Below are 19,120 nucleotides of genomic sequence, written 5' to 3' on the forward strand. Positions count from 1 at the left end.
CGGGGGGAGGGGCGTGAGGCCGAGCCCAGCGCCCCGACTGAGGCGGGGCGGCCGCGCTGCGCTGCGCGGCGCTCCCCGGGGCCCGCCGGGCTCCGCGGCCGCTTCCTGTGGGGTTGGCCCGGCGCGGCCCCTCGGGCCTGCGCTGTCCCGGGGCAGACAGCAGCCGCGGCGCCCTGGGCTGCTGTGCCCGGCGTGCGGGGGCCCGCGGCGGCCCTGCCGGGCTGCAGCGCGGGGCCTGCCGGTGGTCACCGCCCGGCAGCCGCCCTCAGTGCTGCTGCGTTTGACTCCATGTAAGCCCGACCTCGTCGGCGCCTCTTGTTTGGTTTAGTTCCTCTGTGTGCTGGAGAAGCGCACCTTCCTGCCAGACTGGCGGCTTGTAGAGACAACCGCCGTCTGAAGTGACTCGTGGGGACGAGAGCCAAACGAGAGGCCGTCAGAGTTCAGGGAGCTAGGTAAGTGTGGGTGTCCCGGACTGGGTCGGAGCAGCGCCTTTCCCTCAGGCCAGGGTTCATCTCTCACCGCTGCACGATGGCAGCTGGGAGGTGCTACAGCCGACCGACAGGTACAGTCTGAATGTACCCTTTGACTGGCCGCTGCCATGCAGCCCTGCACAGCAGCTCCCCGAAGGCTGCTTCCAGCTTCATCATCACCTCCCAGATCAGCCGTTTTCGTATCAGGTAGCAGGAGTCACGTAATGTAAGTTTAACATTAGAAACTCAGTTTTTCAGCTTCTTACAACAAGCACGAGGCTAGTTTTGGGGGTCTTACCCCTGTATTTCCCACAAAATTTGTCAAATCTTAATTGTCGAAGGTACTTCTGCTGGTAAGAATGCAAGATGAGAATGTAATAGCCCTTTGTTTTTGTTGAGGGAAGACGAGTACTGGTTGCTGGTATGCCACAGTTCAGCTCAACTTAAGGATAACTAAGGTAATTTTAGTTAATGTTAGGATATTTAACACTAGGGAGAAGGTTATTTAGGAAGTTCTTTTGAGGCTTAATCAGTGGCTGGGAGAAAATCTCATGGATCTATTAGTGTGGAGTAGCATGAATTCTGCCAGAGAGCTATGTTGCGTGATATCCACCAGCCAGGAAACCAATGTACTCATATTGTTTTGAGCAGTGGCTTATTTGCATGTCTGAGCTTCATTTCTCAGCAGGTGTGGATGCTGTGTTTCATCCATAATCGTTACAGATTTTTGTGTATGCTTTTTTTAAAAAAAACAACACAAAAATGTAGGGACACACATGATGAAATCACGCATTTGTGTTTGTTTCCCCTGTAGCACAAGGGAGAAAATTGCCATTTCTGAATTAGTGAGTCCATTTGTTTTATAAAATCCAACAACTATCTGAGGATAGTTGATAGTGATGAGTGTCCTCATCACTAAAAAACAGTTGTCCATCAAAGGGAGGGAATAAAAGAGCAAGTTCTTTAAGTAATCTCCCAGGAGATAGTTTTCCCAGGGTCTTCATGTGGTTGTCCTGCTGAATCAAAGACACTGGTGTCCAGACGTGTTGGGAATAAATTTTTTTTCTGGCAAGTAAGATAATAATAATTACTCCTCTTTCTTTTGGTGGGACAGAAGAGAGGACAACGAAGTGGGAATTTCCCAGTAAGCGCAAAAGGTTAGTCTGTAGTTACATGTCATCTGTAAGTGTAAAGTGTATGTGCTCTAAATAGATGTGTTAGGTGTAGTTGATAAAGGAACTGAAGTCACCTTGAAAGACCCAACACATTGGGCAGCTGAGAATCCAAGAGTTTTTGGACTGCAAGAGCAGTGACATCTCAATTTAGAGTAAGGGTCATCAGACTTCTTCCAAGTACAGATACCCTCACAGCTGTGTTTCTGAAAAAATATGTCACAGTCTTGAAGTTTAAAATGGGCAGAGAATTATGGGTACTGTCCTTCACTTCTCTTCTTTTTAATGGTCAAGGTGTGGGGAGTTACTGATGTGGGGAATGTCTTTTGCACCCAGTTAATTTACAGCAGAGCCAACGGCATCAAAATGAAACTGAGAGTTCTGCTAGCACTTCAGAGAAATGGCGATTGCTGTCTGTAATTTCATTTTTCATTCCCAAAGAAGAAACTCATTGCAAGAAAAGGAAGGGAGTGGAGGAATTTCACAGGTCAGGAGGCTGACAAGTTCTGTAGAGACAATATGTCTGACCCTGGTAAGAGAAAAAGCATTGTTATTTAGGCTTGTCATAGGCACTAAACTGTCAGAGCTCAGGCATGCTTAAGTGTACCATGGGCTGAAATGCAGGCATCCAAGAATCTTGACTGTGGAGAACTTGGGTAGCCGTTCATAGGATCTAAAATTTGGGCTTTGGGCCCTACAAGAGTATTTAAGTACTTACTTTGTGGGTCCAGCTTGTTAAAGGTTTGAATACTTTTGAGTACAGTCAGATTCATTTTTATCTTTCATTGCAACTGGGAAGTTGTTTTGAGAACCAAGGATTGGAAAGTGGTTGTGCTGGACAGACACATGCGCTTTCATCTTTTTTAACTTCTGGCCCCTCTTCCTCTGTTTCTGTTTCTTAGCAGTGCTCTACTAGTTTGCAGGTGTTCAGAGGGGCAATGAATTTTCCTAGAAAAAAAGTTAATTAAATTTACAAACAGTTATGTTAACATGTGCTTATGCTTTGCCACCTAACTTTGTAGTGTTTGGATTAGTTTATGTGACTAGAAGTTTAAAGGTTGCAAGATAGCAAGCGTTAGTGCACCTTGTGCTATTTCTTGAAAAGAGATAAGGTTGCTGTCATAAGCTTGCAAGAAAGTACTTGACACGTATTAATGGTCAATTGCAATGGTTGGCAGTGGAGAACAGAGCCCTCATTTTGGATTTCAGTTCTTTCACTTTGAGATACAGAGCTCAGAGCTAGGGTCACTGAAATCTTAATTTTTCTCAGGAACTCAAGTGCTGGACTGTCCATTCAGATGAATTATCTCATTTGTTTCTCCAGCCATAAAGCAGAAAAAACCAAGTTTTTTTCACTCCTTACTAATGTTATGTGGCTAATTAACACAAAGTTTGTATGCTTTTTGAGGAGGAACGTACTACCATTCTGTAAAAAACAATGAAACTTCTTAGGTCTTCCCTTACTGTGTCTGTTCAGTTGGGTTTGTCTTTAATAGGATTAGTATGAAGATCTACTTCCAGATCTGAGTGGAACATTTAATGATAAAATTAGTATCACGGCAAGGTTGGGTGTTGATTTGGAATATTGGCTACTCTCGGTTAATAAATAAACTATGCTCAACAAAACTAGGATCAAAACAGTGATAAGTACAGGTGCATTGAAAGTGAGTCACAAACAGAAATTGATACTGATTTGACTATTCTTAAATGTTTTAGGACAAATGAAAAGAAAATGGGAAGAAAGACTGAAGAAAGTGGAAGAACTAGCATCTCACTATGAAAGAAATCCTCTTCCTCCAGTTTATAGACCAAAACTGTCCAAGCCCTTTCTGCCATCCCCTGTTTGGAAAATATTTTATCGTCAGGCTGAAGCTTTTGATTATGTAAAAACCTGCAAAGAGGTAAATTACTTGTTAGGTGAATGTCTCTACTCTTTAGGTACTTTAAAGGTTGAACTTAAAAGTTGGGTTGACAGTAAAGTCTTTATCAGATTGCAAGAAGTTCTTTTCCTTTCTTCTTTTTTCTTCCCAATCCTGAAGCAGCATTTTTCTTTTGCTTGTTTGTTTTTTTTGTTGTTGTTGTTGTATGGTTTCTTGTCTTTGTAGGAGTCATGCTAGACTGGAGGTAGCTCTAAGAAGTACTAGTTCTAACATACAAGTTGGTATGTGGTGTGAACCTCTAACAATAGAAGTGTTTTTTGGTAATAATGTAGTGATAGATTTGTTCCTTCTGAGGGTAGGGAAGCTGTCAGGTTGGCAGAAGAGTGGGAAGGTAGGGGGAGTTGAGTAGAAAGAAAGAGGAAGGAAAAACTGAGGAAGAAAAAAAAGGAGGCAAGAGACCATAACAATACAACTCTCCAGTGGTAACCAGGTCAGATGGTAAGAAGTGATGAGCCAGATAAGTGTTAAGCAAAATATATCCTCTGTTTTTGTTTCTCTGCATTTAATAATTTTCAAATTGATCACTGCTTTTAAAGTAAGTACTAAGGTTTCTTCCCACTGTTTTACAAATTTAAGTAATCCCGACAGTCTGTTTTCCAAAATGCACTCTCACTAACTTGGCAGTGTTTTGGGGGTTTGTTTATTTTCTTTTCAGATTTCCATGTTTGGATTTCAGTGATACAGAATATAAAGAGTATTTGCTATAAAGCCATATGTTCTCATCATATCCATATGACTGTTCCTTTCAGGACATTTTTCCTCCTCCTGTTAGATGCATTTGCCACTCATCAGAAAAAAAAGACAACTTTACAGAGAAAACAGAGTTTACACTAAAGCACAGCAAAGAAAAGTTCTGATTTTTACTCATGTAACTGAAATCAGGATGACATTCTTAATTAAAAACAGGTGCTACTTGGGTTGAAAAGGGATAAGTGATCTACTTACAGTTTTCTCATAATTACTAACCTTTAACCAAAGAAAATAATGTCAAATAGGAACTTTGTAAGATTTTAACTATTTTTTTGAATAAAAAAGCTTCAATATTTTTATTTTAATAGGATGTTCATGTATTTGCCTTGGAAAAGAGCACACAAAGTAGACAGAGGTTTTACCTTGTGACAACATATAAAGAGCTTTGGTTTTATTACACGTGAGTATTTGAAATGGTACCCTATGCTTTACTTTAAGGTAGTGATATACTGGTATACAATTATCTAGTAATAGCTATTACTGGGTAGCTATCCCCAGTAACTGCTACTCTGATTAGCACAGAGCTATAAATGGGTGGCCAGAGGTTTGATCTTGTCCATGGGGAAAATCTGTATAAGGACAAACCAATCTATTCTGTTGAGGGTGTGGGAAACAGCCCCACATAAAACTAAATAACTTCAATTTTCTTTTGATGTGCAGACTGCTTTTATTTCCTGGGCATTAAGGACCCTGTCTACTGAACTTAAATCTAATAGCAGTAGAATTGCTTTTGCTGTCAGCTTTCCTTAGGGGCTCATAGCAACACGTGACACAAACATATTTCTATGGTTAGTCATATATCAGTTTAAATGGGCATTAATACAAATGTCCAGTTACCACTTTATGGTTATGTAGTTTCAAGTATTGACAATTTGATCGTGTGTTGAACTTTTTTTCCCCCAATTTCTGCTTGACAATAAAACAAAGAAAGTAAACAAAATCTAAGAGTCAGTTTTTATATGAAAACTAAGCTTGATTTTTTTTCTTAATTTGAAAATTAGATTAATTTTTAATTTAGTTCAAAAAAGTCTGTTTAATCTTATTTTTAGTGCTTAACACCTGTGAGTGATAACCTACTAAGTTTTTTTACTGTATTTTCCATCATTCCTTAAATTCTTAACAGCATTTCTGTTGACAGTATGAATGGTAAGACTTAGGGGAGGATGGGAGGAGAGTACTTTGCAAACTTAAATTCTAGGCCAGACAGGTATCTTTGTTGGTATTTGATGATGACTTTAGTTACAAATTTTTTTAAGCATTATAGGGCTGCTACTTTTTTATTTCGGGTGGTTGATTGAAAAATAAAACAATATTGCTCTTCACCAGCTTTGTTGCCCTCCTCTGTACTTGCTCCAGCACCTCAATACCTCTCTTGAATTGAGGTGCCCAAAACTGGACACAAGACTCCAGGGGTGGCCTCACCAGTGCTGAGTACAGGGGGATGATCACCTCTCTGCTTCTGCTGGTCACACTATTTCTAACACAATCCAGGATGCCATTGGCTTTCTTGGCCACCTGGGCACACTGCTGGCTCATATTCAGCTGCTTGTCAGTTAGAACCCCCAGGTCCTTTTCTGCCAGACACTTTCCAGCTACACTTTCCCAGGCCTGTAGTGTTGCCTGGGGTTGTTGTGGCCTGAGTGCAGGACCTGGCACTTGGCCTTGTCGAAGCCCAGACCATTAACATGAGCCCAGTGATCTCCTGGATGTGTTTATGGGTCGTTTGGATGTGGTATTGGTGGATATAGTTTAGGGGAGAACTTTGTAGAGTAGGGATGATGGTTGGACTCGGTGATCCCAAGGGTCTTTTCCAACCTGAATAGTTCCATGATTGTCTGATTTAGGACTTGTGGAATCCTCATTTGCAACTGATCAGTATGTGTAGTGTTTATTGTGAGAAGCTGTGACTTGGTTCTGTTTTTCTTTAGGAAAGATTATAAAACAAGTCTTATGCATTGCTATGAAGTAATTCCTGAAAAAGATGCTTGCAAACTTTATTTTGATTTGGAGTTCTACAAACCAGCAAATCCTGGTGCGGATGGCAAGAGTATGGTTGCAAAGCTAATTGAGGTAATATGCATTTATTGGTTTAATATGAAACCAAAGTATTTACCCATTTTGTCTTGATTATTCTGTAGTAAAACAAAATTAAAGCAAAGGTTCTCTCCTTGAAGTAAAAAAAGAAAACAGAGGATGATGGTTGTCGAAATGCTTGTGTGCACTGTCATTTTACTGATACGGTGGTTGCTTTTGCAGATTGTTTTATGTCCTGTGCCACTTAGAAGCTGTAAAACTGAAGGAGTGTGAAGGGTGGGGGACATGAGATGCTAAAATCCTAAGCTTCCAGACCCTTAAGTTCTGAGTCCTTGTCCTAAACATGTATAATTCCATGCTTAGTTTATAGAAGGTTTTTGGAGCTATTTTAGAGCCAGACAGTTATGTTTTCTCCTTAGTGTTCATTGGGTCATACCAGTAATTAGCTAAATCATAACAGCAAGTTAGCCTACCAGCCTTTTACATCATGATAGCCTCTATCTTCCATTCTAGGTAAGCCCGCATTACAAACATTGTTACTGTGGGTGTGAACTGCTTTGTGGTGGAAAAAAACAGAAGATAAAGACACTAATTTAGACTTTGACCTGGAAAACTGCAAATCTGCTCAGCTTGTCACTCTTAGCATATGCAGTGATTTGCTTATTTCAGGAAATAAAATCTGTGTCGAGTTTGGTTAAAATTTGCTATGTTATGACTTAGTTTAAGTTAATTGTATGCTCTAAATGAGAAAAAAAAGCTTGGGAAAAAAAAAAAGTAGAATCTGCTTTTTTTAAGTTTTATAGATACAACTATTAAAAAGGTTAGCGGAAATAGCCTAATTAATGTTTATAATTTCAGCTTGTCAGCGAGAAATTAAAAGAATTTTATGATGTTACTTGTGCAGCCAAAGATGTCTTGAATTTAGATTCCAGTACTGATGAAAAATTTAGTCGACACTTAATATTTCTACCACAAAAGACTGTATTTAAGGACAATATTCATGTTGGTAAGTGTGTTCTTTTTTCTTACACCTAGAAATAAAAGGTGAGGTTTTGACTTGGTACAGTGCCATCTCACATTTGAATATTTATTTTAATGGAATTACATGTGGAAACCAATATCTGGTCCCAGCAGAAATGACTACCTATTTCTATTTCATGAAGCCTTATTATTTTTCAAATCATCTCCTACTTCCTTTTTCTATAGTTAGCATTTGTGTTTGCAAAAATGTAATTTTTTTGTGCCTGTGTGTATTATTTACAAAATTACTGGCAAGACTGGCTTTTGGCTTGAGAATTGTTTTAAAATATGGCTACAATTCCTTAATTTTCAGGTTAATGTCAGTCTTAACAATTAAAGTTAAGATTATGAGCTGCAAATACAGTTGGTTTGTGCTCTGCTCAGGGTCAGAAATGCAGGACAAAGGTGGTTTCAAGCCACCTGTGCATAAACATGATTAAGAGAAAGCTGAAAGCTATTTTAATTGTTGATACAAGTTGGGATTTTATGGGATATGGCAACTCCAATACAAAGAATTGCCAGTTCAAAGTTGTCTTTACTCAATTTTAAAAAATAAGTGTAATACCTCCTCATTTCACAGAATTATTTTGAACATACTTTTAAAATACTGTTTATTACCACCAGCCTTGGTATAGTTAGGTTAATATTTGAACTCTGATCTTAAAGGTCTTTACCAACCAAAAGAATTCTGCAATTCTCTTCCATTACTCACTGAGGTGCTCATGGTGAGCATTAAGAAAAGTTTATTACTTCTTCCTGTACATACAGTGTGTATGGGTGCAGTATAGCAGGCTTATAGACATACATTGAACAATGAGGGCACAACAGAGTATCAGCTGAGTTTTGTCTGAGTGAAGTAGGAACTGATGGGAAACAGCTTGCCCAGTGGTGGAAAAAAATCTGTATCTGCCTACAAATGCAGAAATTGGGGTTATTTAACATTGCATTTGCAGCCTTGGTTTTGCCATTTCTTAATATTTGAGTGTTTGTTTTTTAACTTCTGTTTCTTACCATGTTTGTTTCAAACAAACAGAGTGAGGGACAGGAAGCAGAAATGCCATGTTAGAGTAACATCTTAATAATCTCAAGGGTTTTTAGAAGGAATGGCATTTAGATTTGTGAGGTTTAGCTCTACCATTTGTGTTCAGGAAGAACTGTGACAACAGCAGCAGAATGACATAGAATCATAGAACCATTCAGGTTGGAAAAGACCCTTGGGATCACCGAGTCCAGCCATCATCCTTACTCTAGAAAGTTCTCCCCTAAACCATATCCACCAACACCACATCCAAACGACCCTTGAACACATCCAGGGATGGCGACTCAACCACCTCCCTGGGCAGCCTATTCCAGTGTCTGACCACTCTTGCTGTGAATTTTTTTTTTCCCTAATGTCCAGTGTAAACCTCCCCTGTTGCAGCTTGAAGCCATTCCCTCTTGTTCTGTGGCTAATTACCTGTGAGAAGAGACCAGCACCTACCTCTCTACAATGACCTTTCAGGTAGTTGTAGAGACTGATGAGGTCTCCCCTCAGCCTCCTCTTCCCGAAGCTAAACATTCCCAGCTCCTTCAAGCGTTCTTCATAAGATGTATCAGAGAAAGATAAATTTTGTGCTTTGTTACTTTAGTGGGTTTCCACTGCTTGTAGAATAGGAAGAACTATGGGTTCATAGGATGTTGGGTTCATAATATTGGTCCTGCTCATGCCCCTGCTTTTATTCTGCTATCTGCTTGGTCACAATCTGACTGTCTTTGTGTATTCCTCTTCCTTTCTCACCCTTACATCTTTTTTTAGCTCTGCTCCTTCCTTCATTCCACTCTTGAGTAAAGCTTATACTGTATTTCTTTTTTATCTTTTTTCTTTTTTTCTCTGAAAACTCTGGTTTATAGTTTCTTACTGTGCACTGTGTGTCTCCTAGCAGGGGATTGTAGAGAGCACAGGGAAGACGGACTGTGATGCTGTCATTAAAGACACTCTGCTGGATTTCTTTCTAGCCCATTACAGCACTAGGGAAAATCTTATTTTCCTTTTGAATTGTGTAGTTATTTCATGGGGACAACAAGTGCTGTTGGATCAAAGTTGTGTAGGGTTGACACATGTTTTGTGCAGCTTTCCAGAATCATCTATGAAAGGTCTTGTCAGCATAAACAGCTGGAGGAGCAAAGCACTGCAAGGAGAGGCTGGATCTTGTAGGCCTGCCTGCATGTACAACGTGTTTTTCCCCAATATTTTTAATATACACATGCGATCCGTGGCCTAAGCATCACTTCAGAACAAAATTCAGATCCTCACTCCAACACAAAGAGGCCATAGGATTTCTCAGAGACATTTTTTTTTTCAGCTTTTTTTAACATTAAAAAACGTATTTCTCATTCTTAAGAGCAGTGGAATCTGTATTCCTAAACCTTTTGAGGAGTAGCTGACAGGGCAGCCTAAGCAGATTGCCAAAGTTATAAGCAAATGCCTGTAATTCTGGCTGCCAGCCCCAGTGTGACACAGAGGAGTTACTGCTTAGGTGAGACCATGGTGACAGCTGCAAACCCCACAGACTTGGATGGGATTACTGCAGTTTTTAGTTCAGAACTGTGGCCTTTAACTCCTCTGCCACTCTCAAACTTCTAAGTAGTACATGGATGGTAAATAATTTGTTATGACAGCAATTTTAGCCTATGATTTTGATAACTCAATTACATGAGTCAGTTCTCTCAGTAGAAGGGAGAACTGTTTGTTCTAGTCCATTAGTTGTGTTCTGCGTTTCCACCCTGATAGAAATTTGACATTTTTACTGTCACACTTGGAATATGTTTAGCGATTGTGTTATTTGTGTTCTGCCTTTGCCTTTCCAACAGGAAGTTGAAGTTGCAGTAAAAATTGATTTTTTAATAATTGAGAACTGAAATATCAGTATTTAATTCATGCATGTGACCAGACTTATTACACTCTAGACTTTTCAGTTAAAGCATATTCGGTTTGTACTTTGTGCAAAATACTCTGCTGTAGTAAATAGTAACTAAAAAAGCAGATAACTTCACAAAGTAATTCTGCAGAATCTATATGAAAATACATATATACTGTATATTCTGATAGAAGGATTTTGTCTAATATTGAACTTAAAAGGGGTAGTATATTTTTCAGACACATTCAGGTCTTGTCTTTTTTTAAAAACTAATCATTGTGTTCTGTCTAATAAAAATTACCTTGAGTTAGAGGTATTTCTGTGGGATAAACTAGAATGTGAACTCTCACATCTTGGATGATATTGTTTTGTGAGCGTTTCATGTCAGGGATCATGCATAAAGTGTATAAGCTTAAAAATAAGTATGATTTAATATATTTAGTATACAATATTTTCAATTAGGTACTAGTTAGAATTAAAATACAGGGAGTGAGTTCATAGTTTATGTAAGAAAGTGCAGGAGATCATGTAGATCCACAGGGAAGCTGCAGAGATCAAGAAATTGACGTTGATCTACACAACTGAAAAACATCCTAGATACAAAAATGCAAAATTCAAGGATCAAAATTGTGAAACGCAGGGTTTGGTTCTACATCTGACCAGTTAAAATGGGAAGAGAGAAAACAGAGACGTGTGTGAATGATAAAGAACTAACTCCCCAAACAATCTTTCACTGACAAAAAACCTTGCTATTCTGACACCAGAGTGATTGTTACTTAATTACATGTATAAAAAAAAGGAAGTGGTGAACCAGGACTTTAAAAGATACTTTCACTTTTGTGATAATGGCAATAAACCTCAGTTCTGAAAAAGGGACATTTTCTCCCTGAATTAAAGATCTGAGTAACTGTTGTTATAAACCTAAGAAATGTGTCTATTTGAACATACAGGGTTAAAAATGTCTGTGAATCATTTGTGTGCCTCAGTAGTCCTGGAATGAATTATGAGGATGGTGATACTAATGCTTGATCTATTGAGTCATTCTGCTGATGTGTAGCATAGGAGGACTGATATTTCATGTTCTTTCAGGTTCTCCATTGAAGCTTCAACAGCAGAATCCTCCTTGCCAGTATTCCTTTCACTTCATATTTTTTCTGCCACACCTGTATTTATTCTCTTCTTTCTCCCTGCAAATAATTTGGCCATGGTTTCCTTTTGTCTTTCTGTAGTTACCATCTAGCAGAGGCTGAAATACAATGGAACTTGCATTACAATACTGGAATTTTGAAAAGTCATTACAAAATACTTTTGTAAAAGTAATTTGTTGTTCAAGTAGCCCTGGTCAAACTCTGACACCAGTTAATACACCGTAAAGCTGCAAGTGAACCTTTGTAAGCATTCTGAAAGTGAAATTTATGTGAGAAGTAGTGAGAGGGACAATCACGGGATCTTCAGAATCCTAAATCTGAGCTTGGTTGTGTCATTGCAAGCAGACATTAAGTACTGTAAAAATATTCTACAAAAATGATTAAAAACTACCTATGTTTGGATTAAAAAAATAAGTTGTGTAATAGCAAAGCTGTTTGAATGCTTTATTTGTGTATTGTGGAGTTTCACTAAGTGGTACTTGAAATACTAAATTAAGCTACATTATATAAAGTACCTTTACTACTTATTTTTTATATAATTGTTAGTAACAAAATGGTCCTACATTAAACATTTGAATAAGTCTTACTATTAATAGTCTAATTCATACACAAAATGTTTGGGCTAAGCTAGCATGAAGATCTGAATTGAACTTGTTCAGTAAGTTTCTGTCACTCTAGTGGAAAATTCAGGTTCACAGAAGTTTCGGTGCAAAAGTCTTCCTCGTGTTAGTCATTAGTCAAGATCATTTGTGCTCCAGGCATAAGAGTAGCTGGAGACCTTGTCTGTCAGAGGCTTTAGGAACTGCAGTGGTATAGATGTATGGTTAGGTGAAATTCTTTTGAAAGATCCAAAAGATATTTATTTCAGTTTTGCGCGTTTATTGCGTCCTTGAATGTAGTTTGGGTATGTGGTGACAGTCTGTGTACTTCGGTTATGTCATGTTGTCTTGATTTCCAAAGAGGTGATTGCCAAGCCAGCTCACTTCTCAGTTCTCTCTGTTCCTAGTAGTAAAATAGCAAATACAATAAATGATACAATCAATATACACACAATTGTTCATTTTCTTATGTTAAAAAAAAAAAAAAGCTGTTTTAGTAAAAATTCTTGCCAAGCATGGGTTTCTTTCTTACTAACAAGAACCATTTTGTGCACTGGACTGGTCCAAAAGATTCTTTTAAAAAATTCAAGAGGGGAACCTCCTTTCCCCCCAAACTCAAACCACTTCCATCTTGGCTGTTAAATGTTTGCACAGGAACTATTAAGTTCTTTCTGGATTAATAAATGACATCTGCTTTTGTGTTTTTTTGTTTTTGAGGTAACTTTGTGAGAACCATTTTGCAGCCTGCCATAAGGCTAATGGAGAGTAAAGGTGCTGTTGTGATTCCGGAAGAAGGAGCAGGACATGTTTTCCAGTGTTCTGCAGAAACACTTGGATTAGATGGTTCTTTTTCCAAAGGCTGGCCAGCCGTTGCTCACAAAACAAAGGATATGGAAACATCACACCAGGGAGAAAATTCAGAATACTCCTTTCTAATAGTAAATGATAAAGAAGGACACCAGCAACTTTTTGTGGATCTAGGTAAATATAAGAAGTACTTTGGAACCTCTTTGGAATGCACAAAAGCTTACAAAAGGAGATGTTCCTTAATCTTTGATTACAAAGAGTAAGAACAACAGTGTTCTATTTTTGTGCTCACGGTCAGAATTTAAACCAAATATAATGTGCTGAAACTGTCCTCATAAATGCTGTACTTTAAAGGAGCCTTAGATTCTTGGTCCATGGCACTTCCTATACTGCTACATTTAATCACTTTGTTCTGAAGTTTGAGGACACTCTTAAATCTGGACTTGGTGCTCCTATTTAAATTAAAAGAGAGTGGTATGTATTGCATTTTGGCAATTTCAGTTGAATGGCAAGTTGCTTGATTGTGGAACAGGGTCTTACAGATGTGGCATTCCATATTGTTCTGCATGCATGAATTAAGCCTTCTTCCCCACTTTGGAGTGGCAGTTTTTAGGTTTTAATGTCAGAATTTGGGGCTGGGCACGTCATGCCCCAGTTGTGCTTAGCCTGTTCGTGGTATTAAAATGTTTAAAATCTGAAGCACAACATCCATAGTCAGTCTGAAGTTTTATAGCTGCACCTTTCTCCATTTCCGTATCTGGTTTCTCTGCATTTTTGCCCCATCTCAGTGAAATGAAAATAGCTTAGCACTCTTTTGTACAGCAGTGGTTTAGGTTTTTAAGGACTGTTTTTTCTCAGACTTCTCTGAAGAACCCCCACTCCTTCAAATTCTTTTCATGGCATTCAGGGTCAGTGTTACTGCTGGCCTCTTCAGTATGTCCGAGTTGTTGAAATGTTGGCCCAAAGTTGGCCCTACTTCACACCCACTGATTAAAATCCATTCAAACATAATCATGAATGGAAATTAAAGAAAACTAAATTTTTAACCTTTTAAGAATTTGATGTTAGTCCCAATTAAATATGGAGGATGGTTATGTTAGAGTTCAAAACTGGAAGGCTAAAATTAAAATAGCTGGAATACTGAGTTACATTGTGAGGCTGCCATGATAGAAAGGGATGTGACATTATTGTTTTATGAGGTCTTTTATCTTCATGAAAATGAAATGTAACCCACAAATAGTGCATGATCTTTTCTTGTTGCATTTCTTTTATGGGAGGTGAGTTGAAGTCAGCAAGTTTTTTTTGTCCATTCATTAGACCCCCAGCTGGGTCTAAGGAAAATTAATTAACACATACTCAGTATCTTAAATTCTAGCAGCATTGTTATGTTAAGAAGTATTTGTTTTTCTGTAGGAGTTTATACAAGGAATAGAAATTTCCGGATGTATAAATCATCAAAAGCAGGAAAAAATGTGATTCTGAAGATAGCAGAGGATAATAAATTTGTCCCTAACTGTGAAGACAGTGTTTCCCTGGAAGAAGCGTATTTTCTTTCCTCTTTGATCTGCAACATCAGGTAATTGTTTCATTCCAGTGGAAGTGAAAATACTTTAAAATACATACTTTAGTGGGGTTTTTTTTTTGTCTTGCAGCAGTTAGAAATAACTACCATAAATGGGCAGTTATTTAATGACTGTGGTTACAGTGTAATTTAGGAGTTTCCCGTAGAATTCCTTGGTTTTGAAGAAAAAAATTACTGGGATGCAGGTTTGTTTTTTCTTTAAGCCTACCTTGAAATGTTTAAAGAACACAACATGAGGTACGGCTTCTGAGTTGTGCCTTACTTGTCTGCACACACTCAAAATGTAACCATAATTAGGGTGGATACTAGTATATATAATAATCAAGTTTTCTGTATCTACTCTAAACCCCTGATACATCTTGCAGTGCTCTGACTGTATCTTAAAATTATCATTACTGTAGCAGAAAGGAGGTTAAAATGGTACATTGATCCTTATGATATTACCTATAATGTTTTTATTAAAACATGTTTGTTGTAACATCATTTTTTTTAATATCCTGACATGTTCGTTATCCTGCACAAATGCCAGGAGCCCTGTAGAATAAATTGTGTAGCGTATTGGCTGAGTCTCATCGGTATGGATGAGAAATTCTGCTGTGTGATCATCTGGCTAGTAATACAGCAAGGAAAAGAAGAAAAATACAGTGAAAACTTTCCCAGAGTGCATATGCTGAATTATTACACCTAGAGCAAATAATGTTGCAGGAGTAGTACTGCAGTCTTTAAATTAGTCTTTAAATGGCTGGTTCCTGGGATTTTTGGCAGGAACCGAATTTTGCTGTACAGAAGGAGAAAGCCATGCCCTCTGCTGGTAGGAGTTAGAGGAAACCATCAAAACGAGACGAAAAAGTGCTTTGGGGTAGAGAAGGGTAGTGCAGAGAATCACAGCCTGGTTCAGGTTGGCAGGGACCTCTGGAGTTTGTCTGGTCCAACCACCCTGCTCCAGCAGGGCCACCTAGAGCAGGCTGCCCAGGACTTTGTCCTGTTCTGCCATACTGTGGTAGGCTGCAAGAATCACATATTTTCCCTTGTGATCTCTCTTCAGAGTGAGGGATGACACACAAGTCCTGTCATCTGTCTTTTCAGAGGAGGAGAGGAAAATGTCTGCTTTTATAAACAGTAAAACTACCAGAAGCAGTAGAGGTACCTCAAGCCTTTTCTACTGTATAGAAAGTGCTCTTGAATTAGATGTGCTGTGACTTAGACACTTGAGTAGCTCCAGGAGAGCTTTGCTTTGCTAGCTTTCTGCATGGGGTGGAATACTGCTGGAATGCAGGATGCTCTGCAGTGCTTGGATGCCCTTTACCCTCCCCTCCTGCTCCCATAGCTGTCCTGCTTTGTCCCAGTTCCCCTGTACCTTGTGGGAGGGGTGTTCAGTTTCAGTATCTGCAGGAAATTACACTGGATTTATTCCTGGTTTTATTTAAAGATTTTGTGTGATTTCTGTACATTTTCTGTCGTCCATATAATGTGCAACAATTACATATTACAGTGACAAAACCAATAATTATATGTATCTGTGGTCTTGGTTTTACAGATTCCATGGAAGGTTATCAGGATTCACCATATCCAGAAATTGATTCTTTTGTTCGTTCTTTGGTTAACAAAGATGGGGTGCAAGGAGGTAAAGACCCCTTTACTATTTAAAAATTAGTATTCCACAGCAGTATTTTTAAAGACATAATTTTTTTTTCCCCAGGGATACGACGATGGAATTATTTCTCTCTGGAAGAAATACTTGTATATGATATTTCTGGTTACCGTTGGTGTGAAAATATTGGAAGAGCTCACAAAAGTAACAATATAATGTACGTTCTTTATTCACTTTAAACAATTTTATTTTCCTGCTCAACTGTTATTCTATAAAAACAAAACGTATGGATAGAATCAGCATCTGCTACAGCTTCTACTCTTCTCACTCTGTGGGGATATAATGGGTTTTTGTTCCCTTTTTTTTAAAAAAAGCAACTTCTCCCCCAAATTTACTTTGTGATAATTGAACTTGCACTTTTAATCTCTGTGAAGAAATCTTCGTGCTTTTTAAAATATGTGTCTAAACATACTAACATACAAGTCAGAGTATGTTAAAGCTGTTAAGTGGTACCATGATTTGTTACTTTTAGCTAGGAAGCTGAACAATCAGAAATAAGAGAAAGTAAACAGACCACTTCTAAATTCCTTTACAGTGCATCTTAAATTACATTCTTATGTTACTAAAATGGCAAAGGTAACTCTTGCCATCACTTCAGTCAAGGTGAATTTGGCCAGTGCCTCTACAAGAGCTCAGACTTACTAGTTCTAGCAAAATAAGTGTTGAAAAGTCAGGTTTTCTAAATGACATTAGAATTGCAGTATACAATTAGAAATATTTGAACTTCAAAATAAGTCTACATAACACTGGAAATAACTGAAGAAATGTGGTTTTGAGAAATACAGGTATAAAAAAAATTCCACTACACCAGATGAACTTGGTATTTCTCAAGCAAGTTGCTTGAAGCTTCGTGTTTCTAAAGCACAGCTGAAAAATCTGGGTTGTCTCATCAGTTGACAGGAAATGGTGATTTTATCTGGCTTTTATAATTAAATTATCTGTAACAGCAGCAACAAAATCTTACCTTACAGTTGGTTCCCATATACTTAAGTTACTTGAATTACTTTTTCTTCCAAGCTCAATGTAATGAAGTTGACTACATTTCATTTTCAAATGTTAGTCTTGTAAGAAATATATTTTTTAAGTTAAGAAGCCTGAAGTTTATTGAAAGAAAGAAGACTGTGCAAAACAGGAATGTAATAAGTATGTCAGAGTATGAAAGCAATATCTGTAGATATGGGGACAAACAAACTGGTGTGAGTTCTTTATTGCATTCATTCACTTCACTTATGTACTAACAACTGAACTGTTTCTTTCTTAGGATTCTGGTAGATCTAAAGAAGGAAGTCTGGTATCAAAAATGTCATGATCCAGTCTGCAGAGAAAGTAACTTCAAATCACAAAGTATGTATTCTGAGATTTCAAAGCAGTTACACTTAATACTTTTTGGAATGTTAACTTTAATTAATGCTGTATATTTGATTTAGGTTTTCCATTGCCACCTCAGCTACGTCTCCCTTTTCTTTTCAAAGAGGTATGTTTTTGTCCTATTGCTGTGGTAAAGCTCTGGTGAGTAAAGCTGCCTCTGGGAGTCACTGAAAAGCCCCACTAGTGCAGTCTGTTACTTACACCGGTGAAGAATAGTCCCCAGAACAACTGTGCTGGTGTGGTAGCTCCATATATTTCTTTTTAAGTTCTCCAGCAGCAGATCTAGCACAAAAATTGTCAGCACAGATAAAGCTAAGTTACTGAATAGCCTTACTTCACCTGGGACTAAATATTTTCTTCTGGTTTGGTCTGAACAGCAATTCCCAGTGCATAAAACACAAGACCACTGCAGGTGCAGAATGGAAAAACTGTCCAAGTTAAGCTCTGATGTGCATGTTTGACTACATGCTGGGCCAGCTAAATAGAAGTGCTCCTGGAACACTTGAGTCAGTCAGATTTGCATCAGTGACCTTCAGCATTGTTCACTTAACTCCATTTAGTGTATTAAAGCAGTTTATGTTTACCCACATGGGTACAATGTTTAAACCAACCTGATACTGCACCTAGATTCTAAGCCCTGAACATAAAAGCTTTTTCACTGAGTAGGCAATGAAAGTTGCAAAGAGGTCAAACTCTTAAGTTTTCGCTTCTAATTTTCACGCTGCAGATTGGCACGTTAAGCTCTGCTTAAGCAGAACAATAGCTATTAAGTGTTATTTCCTGGAAAGTAAACTTGAAATGCATTTTCAGATCCTGACAGGATTTTTAAAGAGACACTGAAATCAGTTTTGACCTGTATGATTTTAAGAAGCTGTATATAACACACTACTTGTATTTTGCTAGAAAAACAGCAGATTTCTATTCCAATGAAAATTGGCTCTTACAGATTTCATGGTTATAAATTAACCTGCTGGAAAATCTGTCTTGTTGGCCAGCTTTCTGTGGGATCCATTGTATAGGACAGGAGGAGTTTCAGGCTTTCCGGCCAGAGCAGTTAAAGGCATGAAGGCCATTTTCACATGGACTAAATAGTAATATTTTTTCCAAAAGGAAGAAGAATATACACTGACGGATGAAAGGGGGAACACAGAAGAAAAAGTAACACCACATTCTAATGCAGCAGACTTGACAGAAAGCTCAGAATCTCTAGAAAAAAGCTTGTCTCAAAACTTCCTGTTGTCAGACAGTGAGTGGGACGATGCAAGCGATGATGCTTGTCTCCTAGAAGCTACTGAAGATGTAGAACTAGCTGAAGCTGCAAATGATAGTCTGAATTATGACATGGAAGAAATTCCTGATGAAGTTCTTTTGGAAGTTTTAAGGAAACAGGACACGTGCAATAAAGAAGAGAGCTAGGCACCTTTGGCAAGCACAAGGTGATCACAAAAGATTACACAGGGACTGAAGAGTACTGGACTGAAAACTTGTCATGAATGCTGCAGCAAATTTAAGCACTTTTAACACTGGCTTCTGTATAGTGTCTCTTTTCTTAGCTGTATGTCTGAGTTTTACTGATAAGCCAAGTAAGATAGATTACTTCCAGAAGTGGAAGAAAATTATTTATTTAAAATACAAATTTAATAAAAAAGATTTGTCTAACAATGTTTTAACCAATGTCTGTG

The 19,120-nt window shown here is 38.3% G+C and overlaps 1 protein-coding gene across 9 annotated transcripts; it reads left to right on the forward strand.

Moving 5' to 3' along the window:
• The first annotated feature begins 29 nt into the window (after positions 1–29).
• PRIMPOL (primase and DNA directed polymerase) lies at positions 30–19,108 on the forward strand. Of its 9 annotated transcripts, XM_051618957.1 has the most exons (14): positions 30–452; positions 1,585–1,627; positions 3,359–3,543; positions 4,641–4,732; positions 6,261–6,402; positions 7,225–7,372; positions 12,748–13,011; positions 14,251–14,413; positions 15,465–15,562; positions 15,957–16,043; positions 16,119–16,227; positions 17,332–17,414; positions 17,498–17,544; positions 18,549–19,108. In XM_051618957.1, the coding sequence occupies exons 3-14, from the start codon at positions 3,364–3,366 to the stop codon at positions 18,852–18,854; spliced, it is 1,719 nt and encodes a 572-aa protein (XP_051474917.1). In that variant the 5' UTR covers positions 30–452; positions 1,585–1,627; positions 3,359–3,363; the 3' UTR covers positions 18,855–19,108. The 9 variants fall into 9 exon arrangements, with proteins under 9 accessions (XP_051474917.1, XP_051474915.1, XP_051474919.1 ...); XM_051618955.1 differs by lacking the exon at positions 1,585–1,627 and having other exon boundaries at positions 31–452; XM_051618954.1 differs by lacking the exons at positions 30–452; positions 1,585–1,627 and adding an exon at positions 2,084–2,174.
• Positions 19,109–19,120: the final 12 nt, after the last annotated feature.

The sequence above is a fragment of the Apus apus genome, chromosome 4, assembly GCF_020740795.1.
Source record: "Apus apus isolate bApuApu2 chromosome 4, bApuApu2.pri.cur, whole genome shotgun sequence".
Lineage (NCBI taxonomy): Eukaryota > Metazoa > Chordata > Aves > Apodiformes > Apodidae > Apus > Apus apus.

Coding starts and splice junctions, on each gene's coding strand:
- PRIMPOL (XM_051618954.1), top strand. Junction 16,044..16,118: donor CAAAGATGGGGTGCAAGGAG/GTAAAGACCCCT, acceptor TTTTTTCCCCAG/GGATACGACGATGGAATTAT. Junction 16,228..17,331: donor CACAAAAGTAACAATATAAT/GTACGTTCTTTA, acceptor TTTCTTTCTTAG/GATTCTGGTAGATCTAAAGA.